This window comes from Zalophus californianus, chromosome 5, assembly GCF_009762305.2.
Source record: "Zalophus californianus isolate mZalCal1 chromosome 5, mZalCal1.pri.v2, whole genome shotgun sequence".
Taxonomy (NCBI): domain Eukaryota; kingdom Metazoa; phylum Chordata; class Mammalia; order Carnivora; family Otariidae; genus Zalophus; species Zalophus californianus.
Window position 1 is genome coordinate 50,356,251 of NC_045599.1, and position 25,598 is coordinate 50,381,848.

General features: G+C 43.4%; 1 protein-coding gene across 1 annotated transcript in view; it reads left to right on the forward strand.

Moving 5' to 3' along the window:
* Window positions 1-275: 275 nt before the first annotated feature.
* Window positions 276-25,598, forward strand: part of MAST4 (microtubule associated serine/threonine kinase family member 4) — a 575,892-nt gene continuing 550,569 nt past the window's right edge. Inside the window, exon 1 of the mRNA XM_027604891.2 lies at window positions 276-912. Within this exon, the coding sequence (XP_027460692.2) occupies window positions 559-912 (354 nt within the window). The 5' untranslated portion in view covers window positions 276-558. The remainder of the gene's footprint in view (window positions 913-25,598) is intronic.

Genomic DNA, 25,598 nt, shown 5'->3' on the forward strand with positions numbered 1-25,598 from the left:
TCCGACTCCGGGTTCCACTCCCACCCTCCAGGGTTCCCCCCCCCCCCCCCCGCCTCCCCCGAGTCCCTGGGGCCCCAAGCGCTCGGGCGCGATCCAGTAGTCCGAGCCTCGGCCCCGCCTTCCCTACCTGACGCCCGTGCGGCCGGGGGCGCCGCAGCCTCCGCCCACCGGCGCGCCTGCCCTGCCATTGGCTCTCTGGGCTGCCCGTCTCCTCCGCCGGCCCCGCTCCTGCCCGGAGGCAGGTTTTGCTGGCGAAGCCGCAGTCCCGGCCGCGCGGGCGCAGCGCACAAGGGTTGTGGAACGTAGAGCGCGGACTCGAGCTGGCCTGTATTCGCGCGCAGGAGCCCCCGTCGGCCGCCAAGTCTGGGCGGCTGATAACTTGGCGGCGGTCTCAGGCGGCCGTGCTGCGGCCATGTAGTCGCCGGCGGGGCTCCCCGCAGCCCGGGAGCGTCAGCAAGAGCGACCTGGAGCCGCGCAGCCCGCAGCTTTCCCTGGAGACGCTGAGTGCGCGCCGCGTCCCCGCCGCCCCTCGGGCCGCACTTTGGGCGCGAGAGGGAAATGGGGGAGAAAGTTTCGGAGGCGGCGGAGCCGGTACCTCGCGGCTGCAGCGGCCACGGCCCGGGAGCTCCCGCCCCTGCGGTGGCCGCCGCGTCCTCGCCCGGCGCTTCCTCGGCCGAGTCCTCCTCGGGCTCAGAAACTCTGTCGGAGGAAGGGGAGCCCGGCGGCTTCTCCGGCGAGCAGCAGCCGCGGTTGCCGCCGCCGCGGGGCGGCGCCCGGCAGCCCGTCGCTTGGGCTCCCGCGCGCGTGGTACTTGAGCTTGGAGTCTGTGCGCCGCCGCCGCAGCTCTCCGGAGGAACCGCGCCACCCGCGCCCCGGGGCAGCAGCGCGTCCCAGGAGGAGCAGGATGAGGAGGTGGGCCCCGCCTTCCCCCGCTCCCCCTCCGGGTCCCGGCTATCGGGAGACCTCAGCTCTCCGCCCCGCGCGCGGCTGGTGGCAGGGCACACCGGGGCATGAGGAGTGGGAGGGACCCAGGTGCCCTTCGAGGCCGGGGTGATGGCAGTTAGGAGCCTCCCGGTGGGTTATTGACTTCCCGTGGCTCTTACCTCTGTTGTGTGTGTGTCTTCAGGTGCTGGCTGATAGTGTGCTTTTCAAGGTGTCAAAGCAGCAAACTCCTTAATGTCTGTATCTGCTACGGTGGATCTGGGAATGCATGTGATCGAGACGCCTAGTTTGTCCCCACAACTAAGAGCTCGTTTTCCGAAGTGGGCGTTGCTTCCCGCCGAAGCTGTCGGGCCGAGGGGGAATGTGGTGAGGGGATGGGTGTGAGGGGAAGAGATGGTGTGTGGGTCCTGGCGGACTAGTGGGAGCAGTACCCGCGGAGTTGCGCGGAGGCGTGTCAGTGACGCGCCCCCCCCCCCCCCCCGGGATCCCCTGCGGGAGGTTTTGGCTGCTCCGCGCAGCGTCGGTCTTCTGAGAGAGGGGGACTCTCAGCTCTCCGTCCGCGGCGTTGACATGCCCGCCTGCAGCGCCCATTCGGATTGTTCCCGGGTGTCTAGATGCACACTGATCCTCAAACTGGATAGAGAACCTCTCATTTTCTTTGGGGGCGGGGGAGGGGGGCTGTGTCCATCCTAGTTTCTTGGAAGTACGTTCTTCCAAAACTTGTGGGTCGCGTCCCGACACGTTGAGCATATGACTTCGGTGTCCTCTCCACTGCTTTCCTTTTTTTTTTTTTTTTTTTTTTTTTTTTCGGCCTTTGGAGCACAGGAAGCGTAGGGTTCTTCATTATCTTTAAGATTGTTTGCTTTGGAGGGTGGTTGCGCGGAAGTCATCTTGGTCAGGCAGGGTTATAAATAAAACATCATTCTAACATAGACTCCTTGTGAAGTTAATTCTTCAGTGTCAGAATCCTATTTTTCTCCTCTCCGATGGGGTTAGCTTTAATAAGTAATTGTCTTTGTCTCGCAGAATAAGCAAGTTGAGGTCGGTGTCCTGACGTTGGCCCCCAGGGACCTCAGTCTGGACGCAAAGAATGGATCTGGCACGAGGTGGAGGAGTGAAGTTCTTGCTGTCAGGTCAATGGCCAGCCTTCTGACAGTAACCCCGACTGATTTCCCAATGCCCAGGAGGATTGTAAGGATCCTGGACAGGTGTCTGGAGACCTTTCTAGAACTGTCCCTGCTCCTGAGTTGTGAGGCCTTGGGTGAATTGTTGCATTCCTCGGACGTTCAGTTTTATCTGTAGAATGAGGGGTTTGAACCAGTTAACTTCAAGGTCAAGTTTATTTCCACATGAATACTTTTTTTTTTTTTTTTTTTTTTTTGCTGATCAGGAATTTAGGAGGGATGGATCATTCAGATTGATCCTAGGGACAGGGACAGGATGCCAGGAGTTAAGCTGAGTGCCACACCTACCACAGAGCTGTCAGGGTCTCTCAATGGTTGCCTCTCATTTTGAAGATGCCAGACATGTGCCAGGTGTTACCCTGTGATACCTGCCTCAACTTTCAGGAGGAGCACACTTGTCATTGGGCAGCTGGGGGTATGCCCTAACTCAGTGATTTACCACTGGATTCTCATTTAGTGTTGTCATTAGTAGAAAAGATGCCCACTGTTTTCTCTGTAGCTAGGAGAGGGTGGTTTGGTGTAAATGACATGGTCTTGCATATCTTGGGGAGGGGGGGAGTAGGGAACTTCTCACTTTGGATCCTGATTCTGTAGCTGATTTTTTGCCTGGCCTTAGAGTGACTGTGTTTGACTTTCTTGGAAGTGCATATAATGATAACTTATTTCACAGGCAATGCAGTGAGGACTGGTTGATGGAAACACATTTTGGAAAGTGGAATGACTCAATAACATTGGTCAGTATTGTGAAATCTCAGAATTGGATGTAAACTGATACAGTATTGCAATTTATTGTGTAAGTTACTCTGTGGCAGGGGTTACTGGAAATTATCCAGGAGTGGAAATCTTGACTTGCTCTGAGGATTTTAAAGTGCAACTGTAACTGTGGAGTTTTTACCTCTCCGGGAGTACAGAAGTTAAGAGTCTTGGTGAAAGGCCTTGAAGTCCAGTGCGCTTTTTCTGTTTTGTTTGTTTTTTTCCCCACACAGGTGATCATATGGTGCAGTGATATTTTTAACTTTTGTGGGGATTGTGGGCTTCTTTGAGAATCTAATGTAAGCTCTCCACCTGCTCTTGAGAAAATGCACGTAGCTATAAACACCGTTCGAGAGGGTTGAGTCAGGTTACAAACACTAAGTTTAGTGCGAAGACCTAGGTTTGTGTCCCAGCGCTGCCACATTAGCTAGATGTGGGATTGTGGACCATTCAGCTCATGTAAGCCCTGGTTTTTGCACCTTTAAATGGGAATAATAATGATAAGAGTTGGGCATTTTATACATGCCATTTAATTTAATCCTAGCATGGTATCTAACATATAACATTAAGTGCTAAGTAAATACTAATTTTTCAAGTTAATTTGTGATGGAAATTTTGTGAAATGGAAGTATGAGCTTGGGCTGGCTTATTTTTATTTATACGTAAATAACCTGCTGCTTTGAGAGAACCTGAGGCTGTGTCTGTTCAGGTTATTCTCATTTTATTAGCATAAGCTGGGAAACATTTTATTTGTATCAGGTTGTATTATGGCAGGGCAAAGTTAGTGTAATGTTAGTTATACTACAGCAAGGCCCTGAGTATAAAGCATTAAAAGGCTTAAGTGCAACCCATAAAATGGGAAGAGGTTCATTTAGATTTTGAAATTGTTATGTCTAGCTTGGGAGAGTCCTCGCTTTCCAAAGTGTGTTTTTTCTTTTTACAGTAACTTACTGCGTCACTTGTTAAAAATTAGCACCGTGTAATTGCGGTGCTAATTTTTTTGGCAACCTTGTTAAAGCTGATTTGAATATATCTAGTAGTGTCTTGTAGTATTTTATATTTTATCTTACTATCAGTATGTGTGTGAACTTACTAAGGATTATAGACTTAAATCAGCCCTTTACGCTTTTGGTGCTTAAAAGCAATGGTTTAAGAAGGTACGGACTGTAGTTCTTTTGTACTTAAAGTGAAACAGTGGAGAGTTAGAGATGGGGCATATCATTTGGTTTAATAAACTGCATCTGACTCCCTCTGCTGCTTTCTTAAGCATGTGCATTTGGAGTCTGTGGGTTTTGAGGGGTAGTGGGCTCTGTCAATCTACAGTGATCTAGATTGGAGGACTGTTCCTCTGATCACATTTCTCAGATAGACTTTTAGGCACTTTGCCCTGTCCTCTCCCTAAGCAACTGGTGACAGCACTAGTGAAGTACTCAGGTGCTATTTGCTGTTTTGCTGAACTCGAGGACAGGGATTTTGTTCTGTATGCCTAGCACAGTACCTCTAATACTGTAGGGACGCAGTGAATATGTGTTGAATGAATAAGGAAAAAAATGACATCTTTGAAAATAGTTGTGCATTTGATTGAAGGGTGACTGTATGTGTATTCATTTGTTTTTGTCTGTTGTGTGTTATGCTCAGACCTCTAGATCTCTTAATAAAAATACCTCATGGATCCAGGTTTTTTGTTTTTGGTTTTGTTTTTTGAGAAGGGGAGAATGGGGAGGACAGGGCAGAGGGACAAGGAGAGACTCTCAAGCAGGCCCCATGTCCAGCATGGAGTCTGATGCAGGGCTGGATCTCACAACCCTGAGATCATGACCTGAGCCGAAATCAAGAGTCCAATACTCAACCAACTGAGCCACCCAGATGCCCAAGATCCAGGTAAATTTTGAACAAAGCCAAATCACTGAGGTTCTATTCAAAATATCTTTGAAGGGACTTGTGTATTAAGTCTCCTTTTCACAGTGTGTATTAGAACTTGAAACTTTGAAGGATTCTTAGAATGGCCGAAAACAAGTCTTAGTGGTTGAAAGGATTTTCAACTTGATATAAAGTGGCTCATTTATACTCTGTGACACTAAAGGGTTTGTTTTGTTGACATATGTTGGGAAATAGTTTCCTGTGTTACAATAGGCATGGTTATGGGACGTCTTTGTGTTTGTGTAGTGTTTGAATTTGAGTACTGCTTTTAGCAAAGTTTGGGTGTGTGTGGGATTCCTGCACATGATAGTGGTGTAGCAGATGAATTTCTGGTGTTGATTGGTTGAGAAAAGAAATAGCAAAAAGCAACCATGGATTCAGTAAAACTTCTCTCTCTCTCTCTTTTTTTAAAAGATTTTGTTTATTTGAGAGAGCGTGCACGCACGCGGGAATGACCATGGGGAGGGGTAGAGTGGGGACAGAGGGAGAGGGAGGAGCAGACTCCCTGCTGAGCGCAGAGCCTGACTCAGGGCTTGATCCCAGGACCCCGAGCTCACGATCTGAGCCGAAGGTAGCCACTTAACCGACTGAGGCACCTAGGCGCCCCTCAGTAAAACTTTTCTTGAGTTTGTATTTTATTAATCACAGCAGCTACATAATTTGAACAAAAGTAGTGCATAAATCTTGGTGCATTTATTATTTAGTCTCCTTTTTTGGCTCACTATTTAAGAGAGCCATGAGTTCAGAGAATCAGTCAAGCAATATATATTGCATGAGACTCTTATGAGGCACCAGCCTCAGCGTTAAGGGGCTGAGAGTGGATGAGACAGAGATAGCTTGGATCTCACAAAGCTTCTAGTGTAGTTGGAGGAGATAGTCCCTAAACATACAATTATTAGTTGGTTTCAAAGGTGATAAATGGATACAGAGGAGCAGACTGTGAGGGAGTGTGTCCGTATCATGTAACTCATTTAATCTGGGAGGTGAGAAGTGCCTCACAGAAGAGGTGATATTTGAGCTGAGACCTAACAGATGAGTGGGAAATAGCTCGGAGGAGGGAAGGGTTCAGAGCGATGCAGAGAGCAGGAGGCTGTGAAGCAGGAGAGAGTATGGTGGGTCTGTAGGTTGTTTTGCATGGAGGAGGGAGCATAGCATCAGATGATGCTTGAGAGAGTTGCTGTAGGTCATCCAGAACCTTTTGGACTTCATTCCAAGGGTACTGGGAGCCATTGAAGGATTGAATCAAGGAAGTGGTATGATAAGATTTGTGTTTTGGGAAGGTGGGAAGCATGAAGCCCAGCTGTTGGGAACTGCTTGTGTAGCCCTAAAACGTTTCAGGGTTGGAGTTGCTGACCTAGAAGAGGGCATCTTAATAAATGGTGTGTACATGGGACAGGGGCTCATTCCTGGTAGTTTAGGTTCTCCAGATCAGCCCATCGGACATGTCGTAGAAGAAGAATTTAGCTCTTCAAGAGATTATGGTAGTGTGAGTATTAATGTTCCTTTTCACTGTCATGTTGCCTTGAGCCTATTATTTTCTTGGAGGAAAAACTTTATTAACGGGAATGGTGACTGAGAAGAGGGCCTTTCAGTCGTTCATTTCCACAGTAAATTGCAGGAAAACATTTACCCAAGGTGAATACAAGGTGAAATTGCCCTTAGATTGTATGAGCTTCCCTGTTGATGGGAAGTGTGGTGTTTGTGAGCTAATACACATTATGAGAGTCTAGCTTGTTTGCTTGTATTTTTCTAGAGGAGGAAGGGTCAGCATCAGAGAACTAAGGACTTTTGCCCTTTCCACCTCTGGTCTGAAGTGTTCTAGGGAAAAGTCAAGTATTTATATTTTGCCACTGTTTTACAGTCAGTGATAAAGCTGTGTATTCCCTCAGACTTAGTGGATACTACGTATGAGTGAATCCAGTTGTTTCTCAGTTTGTCCCTTTAAGGAGGGATATGGAAGAACTGTAATACGGAGTGCAAACATGATAAACTGTAGAAAGAACTTGTTAGAAAATTTCTCACAGGGACGCCTGGGTGGCTTGTCAGTTAAGCGTCTGCCTTCGGCTCGGGTTATGATCCCAGGGTCCTGCCTGCCACTCCCCCTGCTTGTACTTTCTCTCTCTGGCAAATAAATAAATAACATCTTAAAAAAAAAGAAAAGAAAATTTCTCACAGTGAGGAGGATCCATAACAAGGTGGCGTGGCATTGGAAAAAACCGAGTGCAGTGTATGCGTATGCATGCGTGCACATTTATATCTTAGAAAAGATGATTATGCTTTTTAAATGGAAGAAACCCCATGCCATTTATAATCCCATTATCACAATCTGTAGTGTTGTCTGGAAAGGGCTTGTCCTCCTCTCCTTTATCTCATCAGGGCTAGCAGCCAGTTTTTCTCTGCTCTAGGGGTCAGGGTCAGTAGTGCCTGAAGGTACAGACTAATGACATCAGTTCAGCCACTTACAGGTTGTGTGACTTTGGAAAGATTATTAATGCTGAGACTGCTTCCTCATCTGTAAAATGGGCATGACGGTGTTCATTGCAGAGGGTTGTCATGAGAATTAATGAGACGTTTTATAGAGTCCCCAGGATGATGGCTGTCACATAGTATGCATTCCGTAATAGCATTTGTTATTACTACTGAGTATGGAAGAGCTGGTTTATGCACGATGTCCACACCAAAGCCAAGAATAGTTAAAAGCCTAGAGGTCCTTTCCCTGATGGAGTATGCTACCAGCATGTTTTGTTGTTAGACCTCACAGGCCCTTTCATTCATGAGTAGGTAGATATGTGACATAGTTATCACTTTTAATTTCATAGAGCATTTCTTATAATGTACTAACAGGAAAGCTCTATGGTGTATGGTTCATTAACCCTTCTATTAAGATACTATCTCTCTTTTACTCATGGAACCTGCTCTTAGTGATCATTTATTAAATAATATCCTAAAAGACTCTGTGCACATGTAAATTACTAGCTGTGCCCAGGGATTTAGTCAGAAGGCAGCATGTCAACCATGTAGAGAGGCTGGTGAGATGACCATGAGCTTAAGCGTCGTAGGTAATGATTTGGAGGCTGAGAAGGCAGTAACAAGACACGTCAAATGATTTTTCTGGAAGCCAGCTTTGGTTCATATAAGCATTAGGGTCAGGTGGGACAAGGCAGGTGTTCGAGGGGCCACCCCAGTTTCGCAGAGAGGAGATCTGTTGGAAGTGTGATCATATTTTTAAAAAGTGCAAGAATTCATGTATGTAAATTGTGGCCTCCCCCTCCCCCCCCCCATTTGTTTTCTTCCTTTGGGGGCAGTGTAAACATGTCAACCTTTAAGGCAAAAATAAAAATAATCTCGGAGCACTTCATATAACTCAAGAGCTGGTGCAGGGACTGCAGTTTGTTTCCCTCTCACCAACTTGGTGCGCTGCCCTACGCACCTGTTCAGGTCGCTATTTATATAACTTTGCATTGTTCAGTTCAGAGATTCTTGTTCTCTTACGTTTCCAATATTTTGTCTGATTTTTTTTTTTTTTTTTAAATCTGGTACTGTTGTTTTGGGTTAAAGCATAAGATTCAGCAGAAGTCGTATCCTCAGCAGCTTCTGTGTACTTGTCTCTTTCCCTCTCTATGCCTGTCTCAGCACACTCTCTCACACACTCAGCACACTTGTTCATAATCCCTGGGAAGGATAGATAGGAGAGCAAATCCCTCCTCTGAAGGTAAAATGTTGGTTCAGGACCGTGGCCAGCGGCACACATGCAGTTAAGTCACACTTCAATGTATAGAACTTGTGTGCAGTTTCTGGTGGACCCCCCCACTTCTCTTAATGAAGAGCATTCATTGCTTATTTAATGATTTGAATTCATAACTGTCTCCCATGTGTCTGTGAGAGCCTATGAATTTGTACCCTAAGCTTGTACTCTTTTGCCAGCCCATCAATTCCTTTCTTGGACACAGTCGATATAATTTTGATTATGGTACTTACTTCCACTGAACCTTTCAGCCCAAGTGGTTTGTACTGATATTGGGGGCTGGGGAGAGGTAGAGATGTGGGAGAGAGAGATGTGGGAGGGAGAGTGGAAATACTGACAAATTGGCTTTCTTAACTAATTTCATAGGCTATCATGTGGAAAATGAAAATTTAATTTTATTATTCTTTGTAATTTGGTGGTATTTTCAGTGGCTGGCAAGCTCACAGGTGCACCTTATTTAGTTTGGGTAGTGGAATGTACATTAATAAACTCACATCAGATGTGGGTCTTTTGGCCTCTGTCTTAGAACTTAGTTCCTTTTTTTTAAATTTTTTTTAAAAGATTTTATTTATTTATTTGACAGAGACACAGCGAGAGAGGGAACACAAATGGGGGAGTGGGAGAGGGAGAAGCAGGCTTCCCGCCCAGCAGGGAGCCAGATGTGGGGCTTGATCCCAGGACTCTGGGATCATGACCTGAGCTGAAGGCAGATGCTTAATGACTGAGCCACCCAGCACCCCTGGTCAGTTTTGTTTTGTTTTTTTTTTTTTTTGATAAGCTGAGAAGGTAGGTATGTAGTTCACTCCTGGCTGATGATTTTGTGCCTTTCTATGCTTCTTTGGAAATAATACCATCATATCTCTGGCTTCTGGTGTTAACATTTGTTTTTTAGGCATTTCTTTAGGCAGAGATGAATATACCTTTTCACTGTAGGAAGAGCTCCAGTGCATCATCAGTGGAAGGAAAATAAAATTGGGTTAGAATTGGTTAAAATCTTATGTCACTGTACATGTCATTGGGACTTTGATTATAAGTTACAAATTTAAAATTGCTTCTTAGGGTAATCATTGCTACCTAAGCTGCATTAAAGTGTTGAAATGGGATGCAGTGGTGATGAAATCTATTTTGTGTATAAAGGTTAAGGGATTATTTTCACAAACAGCTTTTTTATGAATAAATCATATCTGTTAGGAGGGTGTCTAGCTCCTATACACGTAACATAAACTCAGAAAATCTGCTTTGTTACTCCCTTAGTTTTAGTTGGAGTGCTTAGTTGAAATCATCTGAAGCTTACTTGATATGGTTTGAGGCTTATTTGAAGTCATCATCACCTCAGGCTTGTTTTAAAAGGGCAGCTGTGGGGATTCTCCCTCAGGTGCAGCCAAGAGGAGGAGGGGAGAATTGCTCCAGACAGAAGGGCTGCCGGAGATGCTTGTTTGGAGAGAGGTCACTGTTGAAAAGTTTGATCAAAAGAGAACTTCACACTCTTACATGAGTAGAGTACCTATCAGGAAGACTCAAGAAAAGGCTGTCCTTTCATTTTTGTGGCTCTCTTGTGACTAGTGAGTAGAAGCATAGGGTTAAGTTGGTATGGCTTTCGTTTAAAGATTGATTATTGTGTGCATCAGAAAGCTACAGAGGAGGAGCTGCAAATGGCTTGTCAAATAAGGAAAGACTGCCTTCTCTTTGCTCTGTGTATTGGTCCTTTAATTTATGTATCTATTGTTTGAGATACTACTTTTGTGGATTTTATTTAATGAACCACTTAATGTCTTTGGAATTTCTTGGTGTTTTGTTCTACAGACATTGACTAAGTTACCCTCATTAGCTGTTGACTGCTGGCTAGTAAGAGAAATAGGGTCTGAGTGGTTCTAAGACCTTTTAGAACTAGTTTTAATCTGTGGTGATGGATGGCTTTTAGACAACGGTGCAAAATTGCTATTTGAAGAAGAGATAAAATGGAAATTACAAGTTGGAACTCTCTTAATTTTATTAAAGAGTCAACATTACTTTTAATTTTAGGAGTTGGACTGTTGAAATTAGAACATTTCCACCTGGGGCAAGCTGAGGGTAACAGTTTTAAAATTAGGGAGTAAGATCAGCTGGGAGGAGTTACACCTGTAGAGAAGCAACTTGATGTTTTGGCATTTTTTCTTTCTTCCCCTTCTGAAGCGTGGCTGTTGGAATTTTAAAAAGAACATGACAAACCATGTTAGTTGGAAGATTGTAGTAAACCTTCAGTTGAATAGAATGTTTGGGGGGAAAGCCTTTTTTGGTTGTGAAATTGTAGGCTTCACCAAAAACTTAAAAGCTCTTTTTGTTCTCACTTTGTTTTCCCTATAATGTCCTGGTGTGGTTTTCCTGCCTTACTATTCTGTGAACAAGGTCCTTTTTTTTTTTTTTTTTTTTATGATTTGACATCTTGTCATGCTTTAGGGCTCTCCCTTTGGGCATCAATCATCTTCGAAAACTATTGAAGGTGTGAAAGTGCGTCAGAGGAGGTAGAGGGTGAGGGTAAAAGTGCGTGCACTGTTAAAGGTTGAAGATAGCTCATTATGTTGTACACGTGAGACTAATGTAACATGTGCCTCAACTATACTTAAATTAAAAAAGTTGAAGATAGGAGAAGTTCTTTTTCTGAGGGTTGTGCTGCATCTCTTTGTTCCTGGGTTATTCCAGATCTTGTCTGTGCTGTTAATATTTGTACAGGACTTCAGAGTTTGCATAGCCTTTTCTGATACTTCATTTGTTTTCTCCTGCCCATTTAGTACAGTTGTTTTGTGGTATCGTTGATAATTAATCTCTCTCCCCCACTAGACTGTGAGTTCCTCTGAGGGGGAACAGTGTCCAATCAAGTCAAATCCCTGCACCAGGAACAGTGCATGGTGTATGGTGGACAGTAATATATGGCACAAAATTGCATTTGAGGCATATTGTGTGTCAAGACATCATTCTGAGGGTTTTACATGCATTTCTTCATTGAACTTTTACCACAGTCTTTTAAAGCTTAGTAATTCAGTTGGTCCACACTACCATGCTGTAGCTGTAGCTGAGTGACCTTCTCGGTGTTACACTCTGCAGTCCTTAAGGTCCCAGCCTCTTGATCTATCTACGAACGTAGCACAGAACCTTAGACGATGTGACAAGAATAAACGAATAATCATTAATGAAAAGACTACTTAGCAGATAGATCTCTATGCCTTTGGCATGAAGAGTTTGGCTGAAGAGTCTGTCTGTAGAACTTAAGGTCAGAGCTAAGATTTAAAGCTCTGATCCTGAGTTTTAGGTCATCAGTTAATGGGCTGAGTGAGTTTCTACAAATGAAGGTTTTAAACTATAAACTGATTTTTATTTTCTGGTTGGCTTTGGGAAAATGAATTCTAGGATAATTTTCAGTTATTACAATCGCACTTGTAGCAGTAAGCCATTGGCCACATGTTTAAAGGAATTATTTTAATTTCAGAGGAAATATTGATACTGAGCCTTAAAACATTAACAGTGATATTGGGCTGTACTCACTGGTGCTTAGGAAAATGCTGCTGTCAGTGGAAATGGGTTGCAGGAATTCTGGTAATTTTATGAATAGTGGCTGAGTATTGGTGGAGGGGTTGGGAGGCCTGAACTCTGTCTTGGCTTCTTACTAGGTGGATTATAGCCTCTGTGATTTTCACGTGTGTTGAAATAAGAGGTCCTTTTCAGCTCCAGTCTTGTCTTTCCCTCTTACTACAGAAACACTGGAATTTTAAAGTTGTCATCAGTATATAATTTGTTCTAGAACTCTTTATTCACATTTTTCTTTTGACAGACTTGGTCACTGTGTTTCTGATTTGTGGATAGGCACATATTCTTGAAACGAATTCTCACAAAGACACTCATAGATTCTTCCTTTCAGATTATGCTGATTTAAACACCGGAAAAAAATGTTTCATGTTCCATTTTTATTCATCTTTTAAAATTACTTGGTCTGTTTCTCTCTGTCATCAGAAGAAATGGAGGGTACTATTTCTTAACTCCCAATCCCTACAGAGGAGTTTAACTCTGGATAACAAGGTCAGTTTTGTATTTCGTTTGATGGTATAGCATACTCTTGTGTGCATCAGAAGTGATTGTTCTATGGGCATCTCAGTGGCTCAGTCAGTTAAGCGTCCAACTCTTGATTTTAGCTTGGTCATGGATCTCAGGATTGTGGGATTAAGCCCCATTTAGGGTCTGTGTTCAGCAGGGAGTCTGCCTGGGATTCTCTCTGTCTCCCTCTGTCCCTCCCTGTGCTAGGGTCCTCTCTTTCTCTCTCTCTTTTTCTGTCTCTCTCAAATATTAAAAAAAGAGAGAGAGAGAGAGAGAGAAATGATTGTTCTAGGTGAAATTATAAAAGGTGGTTTTTTGGTGTTAGCTCCTAGAGACTCTGACTGCAAAATTGGGTCTTTTCCTTTAGAGCCGTCTGCAAATCCTTCCATCAGTGGCAGAATCTGCTTTTTATTTTACCCTGGGCTCCAGACAGAAAAGACTTGGTTTTGAAATTTTCTTGCTGCCCAGAATTAATCTTTTTGGGCCACATGGCACGTCACAAGTCTATCATTCCATGTCCTAGACCAAAAATTTGTGATTAAAAAAATTCTTCAATTTGGAAGGTGTGTATGGTGTCCGCTCTACCAGGCGGCCAGGGCTCTCCTGCACTGTTCTAGCTCCTAACTGCCCAGCCTCTGGAGTAGACTAAAGTTTGTTTATGAAGTTCAATCAGAATAAAGAGAAATTTTTTTTAACCAACGTGCTAACTTGTATTTAATTTTTTTTTAAAGATTTTATTTATTTGACGGAGAGAGACAGCGGGAGAGGGAACACAAGCAGGGGAGTGGGAGAGGGAGAAGCAGACTTCCCACTGAGCAGGGAGCCCTATGCGGGACTCGATCCTAGGACTCTGGGATCATGACCTGAGCCAAAGGCAGCCGCTTGACGACTGAGCCACCCAGGTGCCCCGTATTTAATTTTTTTAAGAACAGAAGCTAGTATCTCTAGCCTAAATTGTTAGTCTTAGTGATCAGGGTTGTTTTATAAGTTTGTTTGAAAGTCCGTTGTTTGGAACTTGGCGTGTGAAGTCCCATACAGATGTAGTTTTAAAGGGTGATTGGGTTTCTAGATTAGCCTACAAAGCATAATTAACCTACAAACCATAATTAACCCCATAATGAATGGGCTACTGGGTGCGAGCCTCTTTTCTGTATAGTGTTGGGGGTAATATAGCAGCTTCTGGAGGTGGATGCTGGTGGCACAAGGAATTATTGGTGTTATTTCTCAACATCTGCATATGGGATGACCCGGGCCCTGCCCTGCCGGGCTTTCTCAGGGCCCAGGTGAGCCAGGGTAGAGGGAACTCTCACAGCTCAGCCTGTACTCTGGCCATGTGGCAGCTCTGGGGCTCCTCCTGGAGGTGTGACAGTCACCCTCCTTTGTCCTAAGGACACCTTCAGGGATGCCCAAGACTCCTTCACATGTGGGGGCAAATCATTTGAACCCCAAGCAAAATGTCCACTGGTAGCTTTCAGTTCATTTCTAATGGGGGACGCCTGTGAAGGCCAAGAATTTAAGGTGGAAGGTGGTTACCTCAGAAAACCCATCAGAATACCTTTTAAATAAACCAAATACTACTAATGGAAAAAATTAAAACTGGAAGGCATTTGTCCAAAACATGTTTTCTTTGTAAATAAAATTTCGGTGTAGAGCAAATGATGGTCAGTCTCTCCCTCAGCAGCGGACACTCTTGAATTTCCCCTTGCTTTTTCTTTTATGTTAATTCCCATAACCAGATTTATCATTCATATATACATGAGGGTTTAAATAATTGCCACACACCTCCCTTCTATTGGGGAACTTGCATGTAAAGAAGTGTTTTTAGGGGCCTCTTTGTTTTCTGAACTCTACTGTGCGGAGACTGAGGAAGGGTCTCTGGCTGCATCATTCCAAGGAGAGGATGTTTTTGTTCAGAATGTTTAGAGCTGTCTGCTTTCTCTCTCCCTCTGTCTACCCTCCTCTCGGGAGGGAGTTAAAGCTAAGTGGTGGAATTAGTGCAATTGGTTCTTGTAAAGAGATGGTGAAGGCCCCATCAGCGTCGCTCACAGCTAAGTTCCACCAGTGGAGACGGCTCCATCAGAGACTCTCCGTGTCCCTTGAGAGACTCTCAGTGGTAATTAAAGGGAAACGGAAACACAGATTTTTAAAAAACGATAAATACAGGTTTACCAAGTGATTTCATAATGATAGGTGTAAGCCCTGCTGAGAAATGTCAGGGGTTGCTCACTTTATACTCAGGAAAATCCTGTGATCACTTGGGCACTGTGTTGAATTGTTCAGATACTATTACCTGCAGTTCTTAGGAATTTATTTTGACACTTAAGGACATCTAAGGATGTAAATTTAATTATTGCTGCTGCTCTCTCTGTGGGCTTAGATGAAAAGTGGCAGATTATATAACAGAATTACCATTACATTTTTTTCAGTCTTCTGCAGTAAGACTGATCTGACTTTGGGGGGATAGCTTTCCGTTTGTGGGTAAAACAGTTGCTCATTTAGGATGTATTAGAAAACTAGGGCTGTTACAGTGGTGTTTTCTGGGGTGGCGGGTTCCTTTTAATGTAAACTTGTAGGCTGGAGCTAAGAATCTGGTATTATCCAAGTAAAGGGCTGGTGCCTCTTTCCATTGCCTTTTAGCCTGTACTTTCAGAGGACAGAAGGGGAGGAAATCCTAGAGGGTTGGATGGGTGGACACAGGATCCGGGGATGTCTCAGTGTTACCTTAGCATGTTGTTTCGATAATAAGTGCTGGCAAAGGTAGCCTTGCAGGTGAGGTGTAGGACTCCTGCCTGGTACCCAAGCTGCTGCTAACCCTTCTTCTGGTGGGTTGGAGCTGGTGTGCAGGTGCATGTTGTTTCTCTTTGTCAGGTCAATAGGTATTTATTGAATTCACTTCTTGGAAAGCTCTGTAGGAGTTGGCAGGTGAGAGGGAAGGGAAGGATATGCAAAAGAAATTTTTAAAAAATCTGGTCCTGCTTAAAGCAACACACAGTCGGTTTAGGAGATGGAGCATACGTGGAGTGAGTTGACTTGAATGTGCACAGTGCACTATGAACAAGTGAGGATGTGATTCAAACTGAAGGTGGGTCAGGGGAGGGAAGGAAGTACAGGATCTACCTGATGGGATTTTCCTGAAAGAGGGTTTTCCTGGTGCCTTGAAGGTGACAGTCTTGGAGAGGAGAGGAGCAAGTTGTACCAGATAAAGGGATTTGCTGTAACAGGTAAGTTCACTAAGTATAGTTGTGGTCTTAGAAAGTCTTTTATTTTTCTCTTCCAAAGTAATAATATTGAGAACGAAGAGGAATTGGTAGGTTGGTTTTTCCATATATTTATGGTTAATTCTTTGTGCTTGTGTAATTTAAAAATGCTAGTACAAAATACTACCAGGATTGTAGTAGTTTCCTTAATACCAGTTTATTTATAGCTTCATAACTTTCTGATCAAGATTACTTTTTTAAAGATAAATCTTTCCCTAAATAATTAAGCAATGTTTACGACAGATACTGTTTTAGTCACTATGGTAAGGAACTTTGTGTTTTTGTTGGTGAGGGCAGAGTTCAGGGAGAAAGTATGTTTGGTAAGAATTTACCAGGTAAGCCATTTTGGGTACTATCTCTTGAGGATGGCGCTTTCCTTGCTTTGGGATATCTTTTGATTACTCATTATCTGAAATCTGCCAAGTTTAGAGCAATGATGTTTTTGGCCCAGCTAGAATTTCAGACACACCCTTAATCTTTTTCTTTTTTTCCTTCTCAACATGCGCTTGGAAAACTTGAAGAAGTTCTTAACCTCTGGGTCTCTGGTAGGAATCATGCATGGCCTGTGTCAGAGTGGGGCTGCTGACATAACTGAGGATTTGACCTTTGGCCACGGTAACCCTGGATCTAGGAGCTTTTTGAGACCTCCGAGCCACGTGGGCTTGTTTTAAGGCCTCAGCAGCCCTAGGCTAGCTGGTTTTATGAAGCAGATCCTGTGATTTCATAAGGTAATTTCTCCCGTCCTGTCAGGTAGCTAGTTCCCAGTGTTGGAGGTAGGGAGGAAAGTGAACCTCCTGAGGTTAAAACCCACTTTCTGTAAAACTCCTGGGGCTTATTGTCTCTTTCAGGATTTTGCAAGCACAGGAGAAAATTCCTTCCCCAAAGAGTTAGGGATTCGGGTCTACTGGTGTGGGGATCATGTGTGATGTGGTGGTTGCTTGCAAAAGCCACACTAAATTAGAAAGTAAGGCAGCAGGGGTACTGGAGAAAGTGTGTATAGCGTGAGTGAGGAAGACTTCCTGGAGGTGGCGCTATAAAATGGGCAAACCAAGGTGGGATGATAAGGGCCGTTGTGCTTTAGTACGTAACATCGTGCTTCCACATGAACCTCCTTTTAGCTCTGTTCTCTCTTTGGCCCAGCGTGTCTTACCCTTCACTCTTCCCTCAGGAAAAATACCTAGGAAAGCAGTCTCCCCAGTGAGTGGCCAGTTGCGTGAGGCCTTCAAAGATTCTCTGTCCCAGTTATTTTTAGTTGAACCACAAGGTGTTTTCTGAATTTGTGAAATTTGCAATCACAGCAATGCTATTAATTTTAACTCCTAAAACTATTCCCTCTTTTTACATACTGCTTGCAGATACCTGGTTAATGCATGACATGATAGTGTAGAAGCTGTCCCTGTAAGACGGAGTTGCCTGGCCTGGTAAGTCAGGGAGCTTATTGGTCCATATTAAAATGATATTTGGGATCTCTGGAAGTCTTTGGCTTTTGAGGAGAGTGGTGATAGATCCCAGTCTTTGTTTCCAAGGTTAGTCTGTCTTACCGGAGGTTTTCCCTACTGGAGAACAGAAGCCCATTCAAAGAACCCTCAGTCTTTATTCTTCAGGGAGCAAGTTCCTCCTGTTCTTTGAGCTGGCAAATTTCTTTTGGGCCATAAAGGGGCGGGACTTTGTATAACTCCCATCATGAAGGTGCTGCTCAGACAGTGGTTTGGGAAGAGTAGGAACCTTGTTGTCCACACTGAGGGAGAGGTCTACAGATCCCTCCTGCTGGGACATGGTGGGGTGCTTCTACTGGGGATCTGTTAATCTGCAGCATCCTATGCTTTGTTTGGGGTGGGGGCACATGTTGATTAAACCTGTGTCTTGCTCTGCTTTTCTCTTCTTTGGCATTTGAAGCTGGAACTCAGGTAGTAGTAATTTCTTGCCTTGCAGATAGCTGCCTGGTGGAAAACCGAGGTAGTTTGAAGTAGATATTCTGCTCAGTCTCTTTATAAAATGTCTAACCCTATAGAATTGAGAATGTTGACAAGCCTCTTGTGGTAGAGGTGGTTTCCCTTAGGGAGCAGGGAGAGCAAAAGCAGATTTCCTTGGATGGGAAGGGAGCAAGCTTGGGATCCTTGGTGATCTTGTTGGCAGCATGAGGGCACGGAGGAGGTCACTGGCCACTGGGTGGGCCTGGGGAGGCTGGATTTTAGACATTGGGTTTCCTGCCTTGACAAGGATTCTGGTAACCCCTGACAGGCATGGAATCATAAATGTGCTGGATTTCAGGGCTCTCAGGGTCTGGTTGGCGACAAGGATTCAGTAGTGAGCATAATAGGCTTACCTTTGTGTGACTTCCCAGGAATGACTTTGAGAGATCAGTTTTTCACCATGGGCCTTGGACTCAGATAATTTGATTTCAAGAAGAGACTATTTTTTGTACATCTGACTTAGTGAGTTAAGGTTTTATACCTGCTGTACCCACAAGCAAAACTTGGGTTCCTGAAAGTGCTGTAGCCTCATAAACTTAAAATTGTGGCCCTGCCATTTGTATAATTTGACTAAACATTAAAGTAGGACCATCCAGACAAATCACCTAGAGGTTCGTTTCTTTCCCCTCAAAGGTCTTGTGTATCCTTCCTTCCTTCCTCTTTGCCCACCCCCAGTGAGTCGGCTTCTTATATTGCTCATCACCCATAGGTCTCTTAATGCGCTGAGCTTGCTGAGTTGTGGTGTCTTCACCTATCACCAGACAACTAGCTTCGTGGGAGTGGAGACTCTGTCTTGTTCATCTTTATACTCACAGCAGCTGCATCCCAGCATGCATGAAATCTTTGAGTAAATAAATGCATGGAGGGAAGTTGTGTAGCTGAAGAGAAGCTGAAGCTCTGTAATGAGGGACAGTGCTGAAAGACATGTACTTGGGGAACTCCAAGCTGGAGTCTCCTCACCTTGCCTTGAGGATCATGGGTGGTATGGGGTGTGAATTTCTCATTTATTCTGTGTCCCCATAGCAAGGTGAACACAATGGAATTCACAGAAGGGATGATTAAAAAAACAATTTTTTAAAAAAGTTTTAAGTGTTGTATGTTCAAGTTTTATGTCAGAATTAGTTTCTAGAAGTCTGGCACTGCTGGTTGGCCAGTTGTCACTAATTAGGCAGAACTGCCTGGAATAAGACCAGTTCAGCCTGGCTGAACATCTAAGTCCATTGATTTGGGGCCCCTGGTTTTCTCCCTGTGGAACTCCCAAGAGGGCTGGTCCAGGAGAGGGTGAAGCCCAAGGCCTCTTTGGAGGTGAAGCACTTCATTTCTGGATTGACAAGTTTTGTGAGGCCCTGGGGAAGCCAGGGTCTTGCTTTCTTAAGCTCCCAAGATTAGCAACTGGCAGGGACTTCTGTGTCTTTGGATATGGGCTTCCATCCTCTGAAAGGGCAAATGTTTAAAAATGTATGTAAAAAAAAAAAAAAAAAAAAAAAAAAGATAGTAGGAAGGGAAAAATGAAGAGGGGGAAATTGGAGGGGGAGATGAATCACGAGAGACTACGGACTCTGAGAAACAAACTGAGGGTTCTGGAGGGGAGGGGGTGGGGGGATGGGTTAGCCTGGTGATGGGTATTAAAGAGGGCACGTACTGCATGGAGCACTGGGTGTTATACGCAAACAATGAATCATGGAACACTACATCAAAAATAAATAAATATACCTTATATGTTAATTAACTGAATTTAAGTAAATAAATAAAATAAAAGTATGTAAAAGCAGATTCAGGAAAGAAGACCGAGACTTCCTTGTGTAAATAGATGGTAAGTACTGCTCCTTTCTTTCCTTTTACTAATTAATTTCCCTGACAGCTTTGCTGGCGGCTCTTATCCACAATTGGTTGCTGAATTGCAGTGCTCAATTATCTGTGTAATAACACGCTATAAAAACATACAAAGCCAGGAAAAAATGGCTTCCACCAGAGAGGCTGAGCCTTGAAAATAGACACCTTGCACATTCACATCTGGACTACCAAATCTGTCATTAATGATTTAATGGACTGAATTTCTTCCTAAAGGTAAAAGGAAACATTAAATTTGAGTATGAGGTATTTAAATTACCTTGAGACATAACCAGAAGCAGGAGCTCATTAAAATATCTGGGCTTTCTGATGCTGTTCATTTGAAGCGGTGTTCCATGGCGATCTTGATGTTGATAATGCAATTCAGCCTAGGCTTTATTGAAGACCTGCTGTGTGCTGGGCACTGCACTGGTGATTCACATACATTGCTTCTTAAAATTCTACCTCTAGCCTTACAAGGAAGGTAGGGATATCTCTGTCTCATGGCTATGGAAAGTTGAGCTCACAGAAATAACTTGTTCACGGTTTGTCTCATACCGAAACCTGTGTTCCTCCCCACCGGGAGTCAGTAAAAGCAGAGAGGAGATATTTTTTTTTTTTTAAGGTTGCGCATAAACAGATTGACCAATTTATTTTGACAGTTACTTAAGAAAATGTAAAAAATATGTAGAATGGAATTGTTGAGTCCTCCTTGAATTCTTGGCTCCTAATATTGTGAAGTAAAAGGATCCTTTGGTTCTTTTAAGCCACTAAAGTTTGTGGATAAAATGGAAAACACCATAGATCACCAGCTCAAATGCCATGGTTCTTTCTTTTCTCCTTGCTCAGGATGTTCATACTCTCACATAATATGCCCTCTCCCCACACAGTACCTGCAACCTTCAGGGGAGTGTACTATGTAAGCACAGATGTGGAAAGTCCATTTACCAATAACAAAAAATAAAACGCCAAACCTACAGAGGGAGAAAGGCAATGTTTGGGAAATCCAGGAGCACAATGAGCAAAATAGGGAGCCTGTCTTGCAGGCAGTTGTGGTTGAGTGGGTAAGTTGGTGCAATGGTGGTATTTTTGGTCTCTGCTTTGAGCCCATTTGATTCCCCTGTGGAGCTTTGACATGTTGGGTTCAACTAGGAGATCCTGATTCCGTGTGCCTGGGACTCTTAAAGGCTGCCGGGTGGTTCTGTGGGTGGCCAGTGGTGGGTGTAGAAGCATGGGCTTTGCTCCTGTTGGCTTGCGGAGAAAGGTGATGTTGACTGTCCAGTGGCATTTACTGAGGGCCCTTTATGAGCAGGAGCTGTGCTAGATGCTTTGCATGCATCATCCTTTTCATCCTCCCTGGAAGTCCACGAGGTCCAGGGCCGTAGCCTCCTCCTACAGCTGAGGAAACAGGGGTGACAGAGAACTCAAGTGGTTGCTACCTGGTCTTCTAGTTAGTGACTGGTATGATTTTAACTCCTGTGTTGCCATCCAACTGTCTAACTTGTGGTACTTGGATTTTTACCGACCTTCCCCTTTGACCCAAGAGTTTTGCATAAAGGGTACTGACTTGTGTCTTCAGAGTAAGAAAGGATTTTGATAGTTGCTCTCCTTTTTGCATTGTTCATGAATATTTCATAATTTGAAGGTTCCATGGTGTGTGTGTTTGAATGCATAATTCCTTGCAAATTCGTGTCTTCACTACAACTTAACTTTTGAATCAACGTGAATGTCTCTGTTTACAGAAATAAACACTTTTTCTCCGTTTTGAGAAACAACAGGAACACTGGTTTAAAAGACCTCCAGTTAACTGGACATGACTTGGGATGTTTACCCTGATGATTGTTGAGTGGATCCTCAGATAGCAAGGCAGCTATGAACATACGTAGTGCCCATTAGAATGATAGTGCTTTTCATTTCCTTTAGAAGTGTGTGAATTGCTGGTGAACATTTAACGAAAAGAGAAGGATTTTTATTTATTTTTTTTTTACTTTGCCGAACTGATGATGATTTTGGGAGTGTGAGGAGAAAGGAAATAGAGAAGGGGGGCTGCCTGTCTGCCTTTCTAGGACATCACTGCCCTTCTGTGGTCTCCTCAGCAAAAGGATGTTGTCCAATCGCAGTACCTTTTATGAATGCCACATTGCCTTCTTGTCAGCTCTCTGAATGCCGTCCTGTCCCCCGAGGCAGGCCTGTGACCCATGTGAGGGGTGGTGGAGGCAATGAAAAGAGTGGCAAGAAATTCACCGAGGAAGAGAGTTACACTTCATATTTTTGTTGTCATTTGTTAGTGATTTGATCTTTAAACATAGTGTGACTGTTAGGTGAGAGTATCTTCTATAGGAATAACTGTAGTAGAATAGAAGGTTTTACATGTGGACTTGATGGGGTTCCTACTTTGGAGCCTTGAGTCTCTCATGGTGACAGGGGCTCACTGCATTCTGAATTAATGCCGTGCTGCCTGCACAGCGGGGACTTGGTGAGCAGAGCCCCAGGGTGTATGTATGTCTCTTCCTTGAAACTGTCATGTCTTATCAACCTTTCATTAGCAATATTTTTCCTCCCCGAAAACTCATAAAAATTCATGTTATAATATCAATGCCTGCAGGATCCTGTAGAATTTTGTTGAGCTGCTTCTATGCTTTTCTCCTAATAGATATATTGTTCTGTTCATATACAGGGATACACATGTGTGCTTGTGAATCTATATAGGAGGCTCATATATATGCCCAAGTAGGTTTGCTGAGGGAAAAAAACTTATTTTCCCCCCACTGGTTCAATGTGAGTAAGATAAGTCTATGCATATTCTCAGAAGATTCCATTCTGGTGAATATTTTAAATTTCATTAACCTTTGTATATATTTTACCGGGTAACTTTCAGCATATCTGTTTATTACACAAGCAAGCAAAGCATCATTATGGTATCTGGAGAGAAATAAAATGAACGTATTTACTTTTTTAATGATAAATATCATCATTGAGGTCACTTTTTGTGTTAGAAAAGATTTGTAAATTCTTAACAATACAATATATGTGCCCTTAAGGAAAAAAAAAAAGGTGCCCTTGTGCCTTAAATTAAGAAAAAAAAAGGGGTGATGTTAGCCTAATGCTTAATACCAGAATTTCAATATTTTAAATATAGGTCTTAAATTGCAGGAAAGATTTAGGTTCTTACTGTTTTCTCCTTTTGGTAGAATGAGGAGAGGGGCAATATTTAAGAGTTCCCCTGTAATTTAGCATGCCATTACTAAATAGGGAAAATCTTATCCCATTATGCTTAACTATGTAAGATGAAATCTTGGTAGAGAATCAGGTGGATAGCTTGTCCTCCTCTCTAGTACTTTTATTATGAAGTGATTCTATTGGGTATATACATCTGTGAATGGGGGAAATAGGTGGAACTCTACAGTACTGATTGTCTTCCACCTTAAAGCCATATGGTATTATGCCTGTAACTACATCCTAAAAGCTCAGTACACTTTGTATAAAGTTTCATAGGACTTACCTCTTATTATGGATAATGAAGTTATGCTATGAAATTAGAAATAGATCAGTCTGTACTACTTGGTATTACAGCAGACAGCCTTAACTGATGACCCTTGGAAAAAACAAAACCGTATTATAGCATTTCTGGTAACACAGAAGAACTTAGCTCTGTGGGCAATAATTTCTTTTAGGAAATGTTAATTATCTGTAAAGTGTGACTTAACATTTCTATGGATTCGATGAGAAAATATTGTTGGTACTTTTTTCTCGAGTCCTTTCTTCCTGCCTCTTTGTCCATTCTTTTCTCCTACCCCCTAGGAGGACAATTCCATTGTTACGGTTTTTTTTTTTTTTTCTTATGTCTCAACAGAAGTGATAACTCATTTTGTTAGAATGGTAGTGATCTCAAAAGTAGAGGATTATGACTCAGCTTGGGGTTTAATCAGCCTGAGCAGGTGCATTCTAAGTAAGAGAGATACTGTTTTTAATGCAAATGTCCCCCCTTATTCAGAGGAAGGGAGACAAGGATAGGAATTGACACAGCAGTTAAGTTGGAATTGTTTCTAAATAGATTGGTTTTTTTTTTTTCTTTTTCTGTATTCTCTGGGCACCAGCAGCAGTCTTGTTGGTAAATGGAAGTGAAATATAAAGGAGGAGAAGTTGAAGGTGACTGTCTTAATTTTTTGCTCTGAGGGATCACAAATGCTTAAGAAAAATGAAGTCAGAGGCTTACATAAATAAAAGGATCCTAAGTGGTCTAGTATTCATTTTAGAATGGAATTGGATTTGGGACCCCAGATAAGAGGGGATGGTTATATTAAAGTGCCCAAAGACTTCCTGGAAGGCAGCTTAACTGAAAGGGCCTGAGCCTTCACAGTGAGGATCTGGAATTATTCCTTTTCTTCCTTTGTCCTGAAGTGTGCTACTGTATGAGAAGGGAGATAGTTTATTTGAATAGTGTTGAAGAACTGGAGCATGCAAATTAATCTGTGGCTCTCTGTTGGGTGAATATAATCTGTTATGTGTAATTCTACATTGCATTTTAGTTAACTTTGGATTTTAGATAGTATTTTTGACTGAAATGATATTAGCCGTATTCTACTTTTTAAGGTGGTGGTTACCTGAGTGTCTATAATTATTACACTGTACTTTTATGTTACAGATACATTTTTTTCTGTGCATTTCAAAAACGGTTTAAAGAGAAGTCACCAATGTGTCCTTCTAAAATGAACTATATCAATTCATTATTAATTCCTTCCTCCGTTTACTCAAAAAATATTTATTGAGGACCTGCTATGTACCAGGCACTGGTAGTGGCCCTGGAAATACAGAAATAAACAGATAAAAGTCCATGATTTCTTGTGTGGAGGGGAGACCAACAATATATTAAACTAGTGTTAGAGGGGGCATCTGCACACTTAGTAAGGGGCCAGATAGTAAATCATCTAGGCCTTGCAGACCAGGCGATTTCTGTCACAACTGCTTGACTTCCACTGTAGTGTGAAAGCTGCCATAGGTTATACATAGGTGAATGGATAGGCTGTGTTCCAACAAACTGTAATTTACAGAATCAGACAGTGGGCTAGATTAGGCCCACAGTCCATAGCTTGCAGACCCCTGTTAGAATGTAGGATGCCTTAAGGAGAAAGGAGAATGAAAGGGAATCTGGGGTATTGGGATATGGGGGCAAGCAGTGTTGGAGTTTCTGAGGGGTGGTCGAGGAAGACCTGGTTGAGAAGGTTATTTAAGTAAAACATAAGATGATGTATTCAGCCACGTGTGTATCTGGGGGTGACTATGTTGGGAAAAGGATAATCCATTCAGAGGAAACAACCGGGATGCAGGTTGGAGCATTCAAGGAATGGTAAGGGGCTCAGGGTGTTTGTAGTAGAGTGAGTACGTGAAAGAGACAATCAGAGATGAGATCAGAGGCAGAGGCTGGGGATGAGGGACAAGGCCCCATCATGATACCTGGTAAGGCCTTTACAGTTTAAAAAAATTGTGTTTGTCACTTGGGTAGTCACTGGGGGGTTTTGAGTAGAAGAATGAGTGATGCAATTTAATTTTTAAAGAATCTCTGGCTTCAGGGTGGGTGGTAGACTATTGGGGAACTGGAGTGGAAACCCACTGGACCAGTTAAGAGGTTATCGAGGTAATCCAGGTGAGAGAAGGTGGTGCTTGGACGAAGCTCCTTGTGGTGGAGGTGGTGAGAAGCAAGCAGGTCTTGGATGTGCATTGACCCATAGACTCGATGGGATTTCCTTACAGACCGGAAGTGCCATAGGAGAGCTGGAGGAGTTGAAGACGAGCCAGCCCACTGTTTTTGGCCAGGTAAAGTGGAAGGATGGGGTGCCATGTACTGAGTAGGAAAGGTGGTAGAAGGACAGCCAGCCTGACTGCCTGTATTCTCCCTGCACAGAGTCCCCGGCCTGATAGAACACAGAGC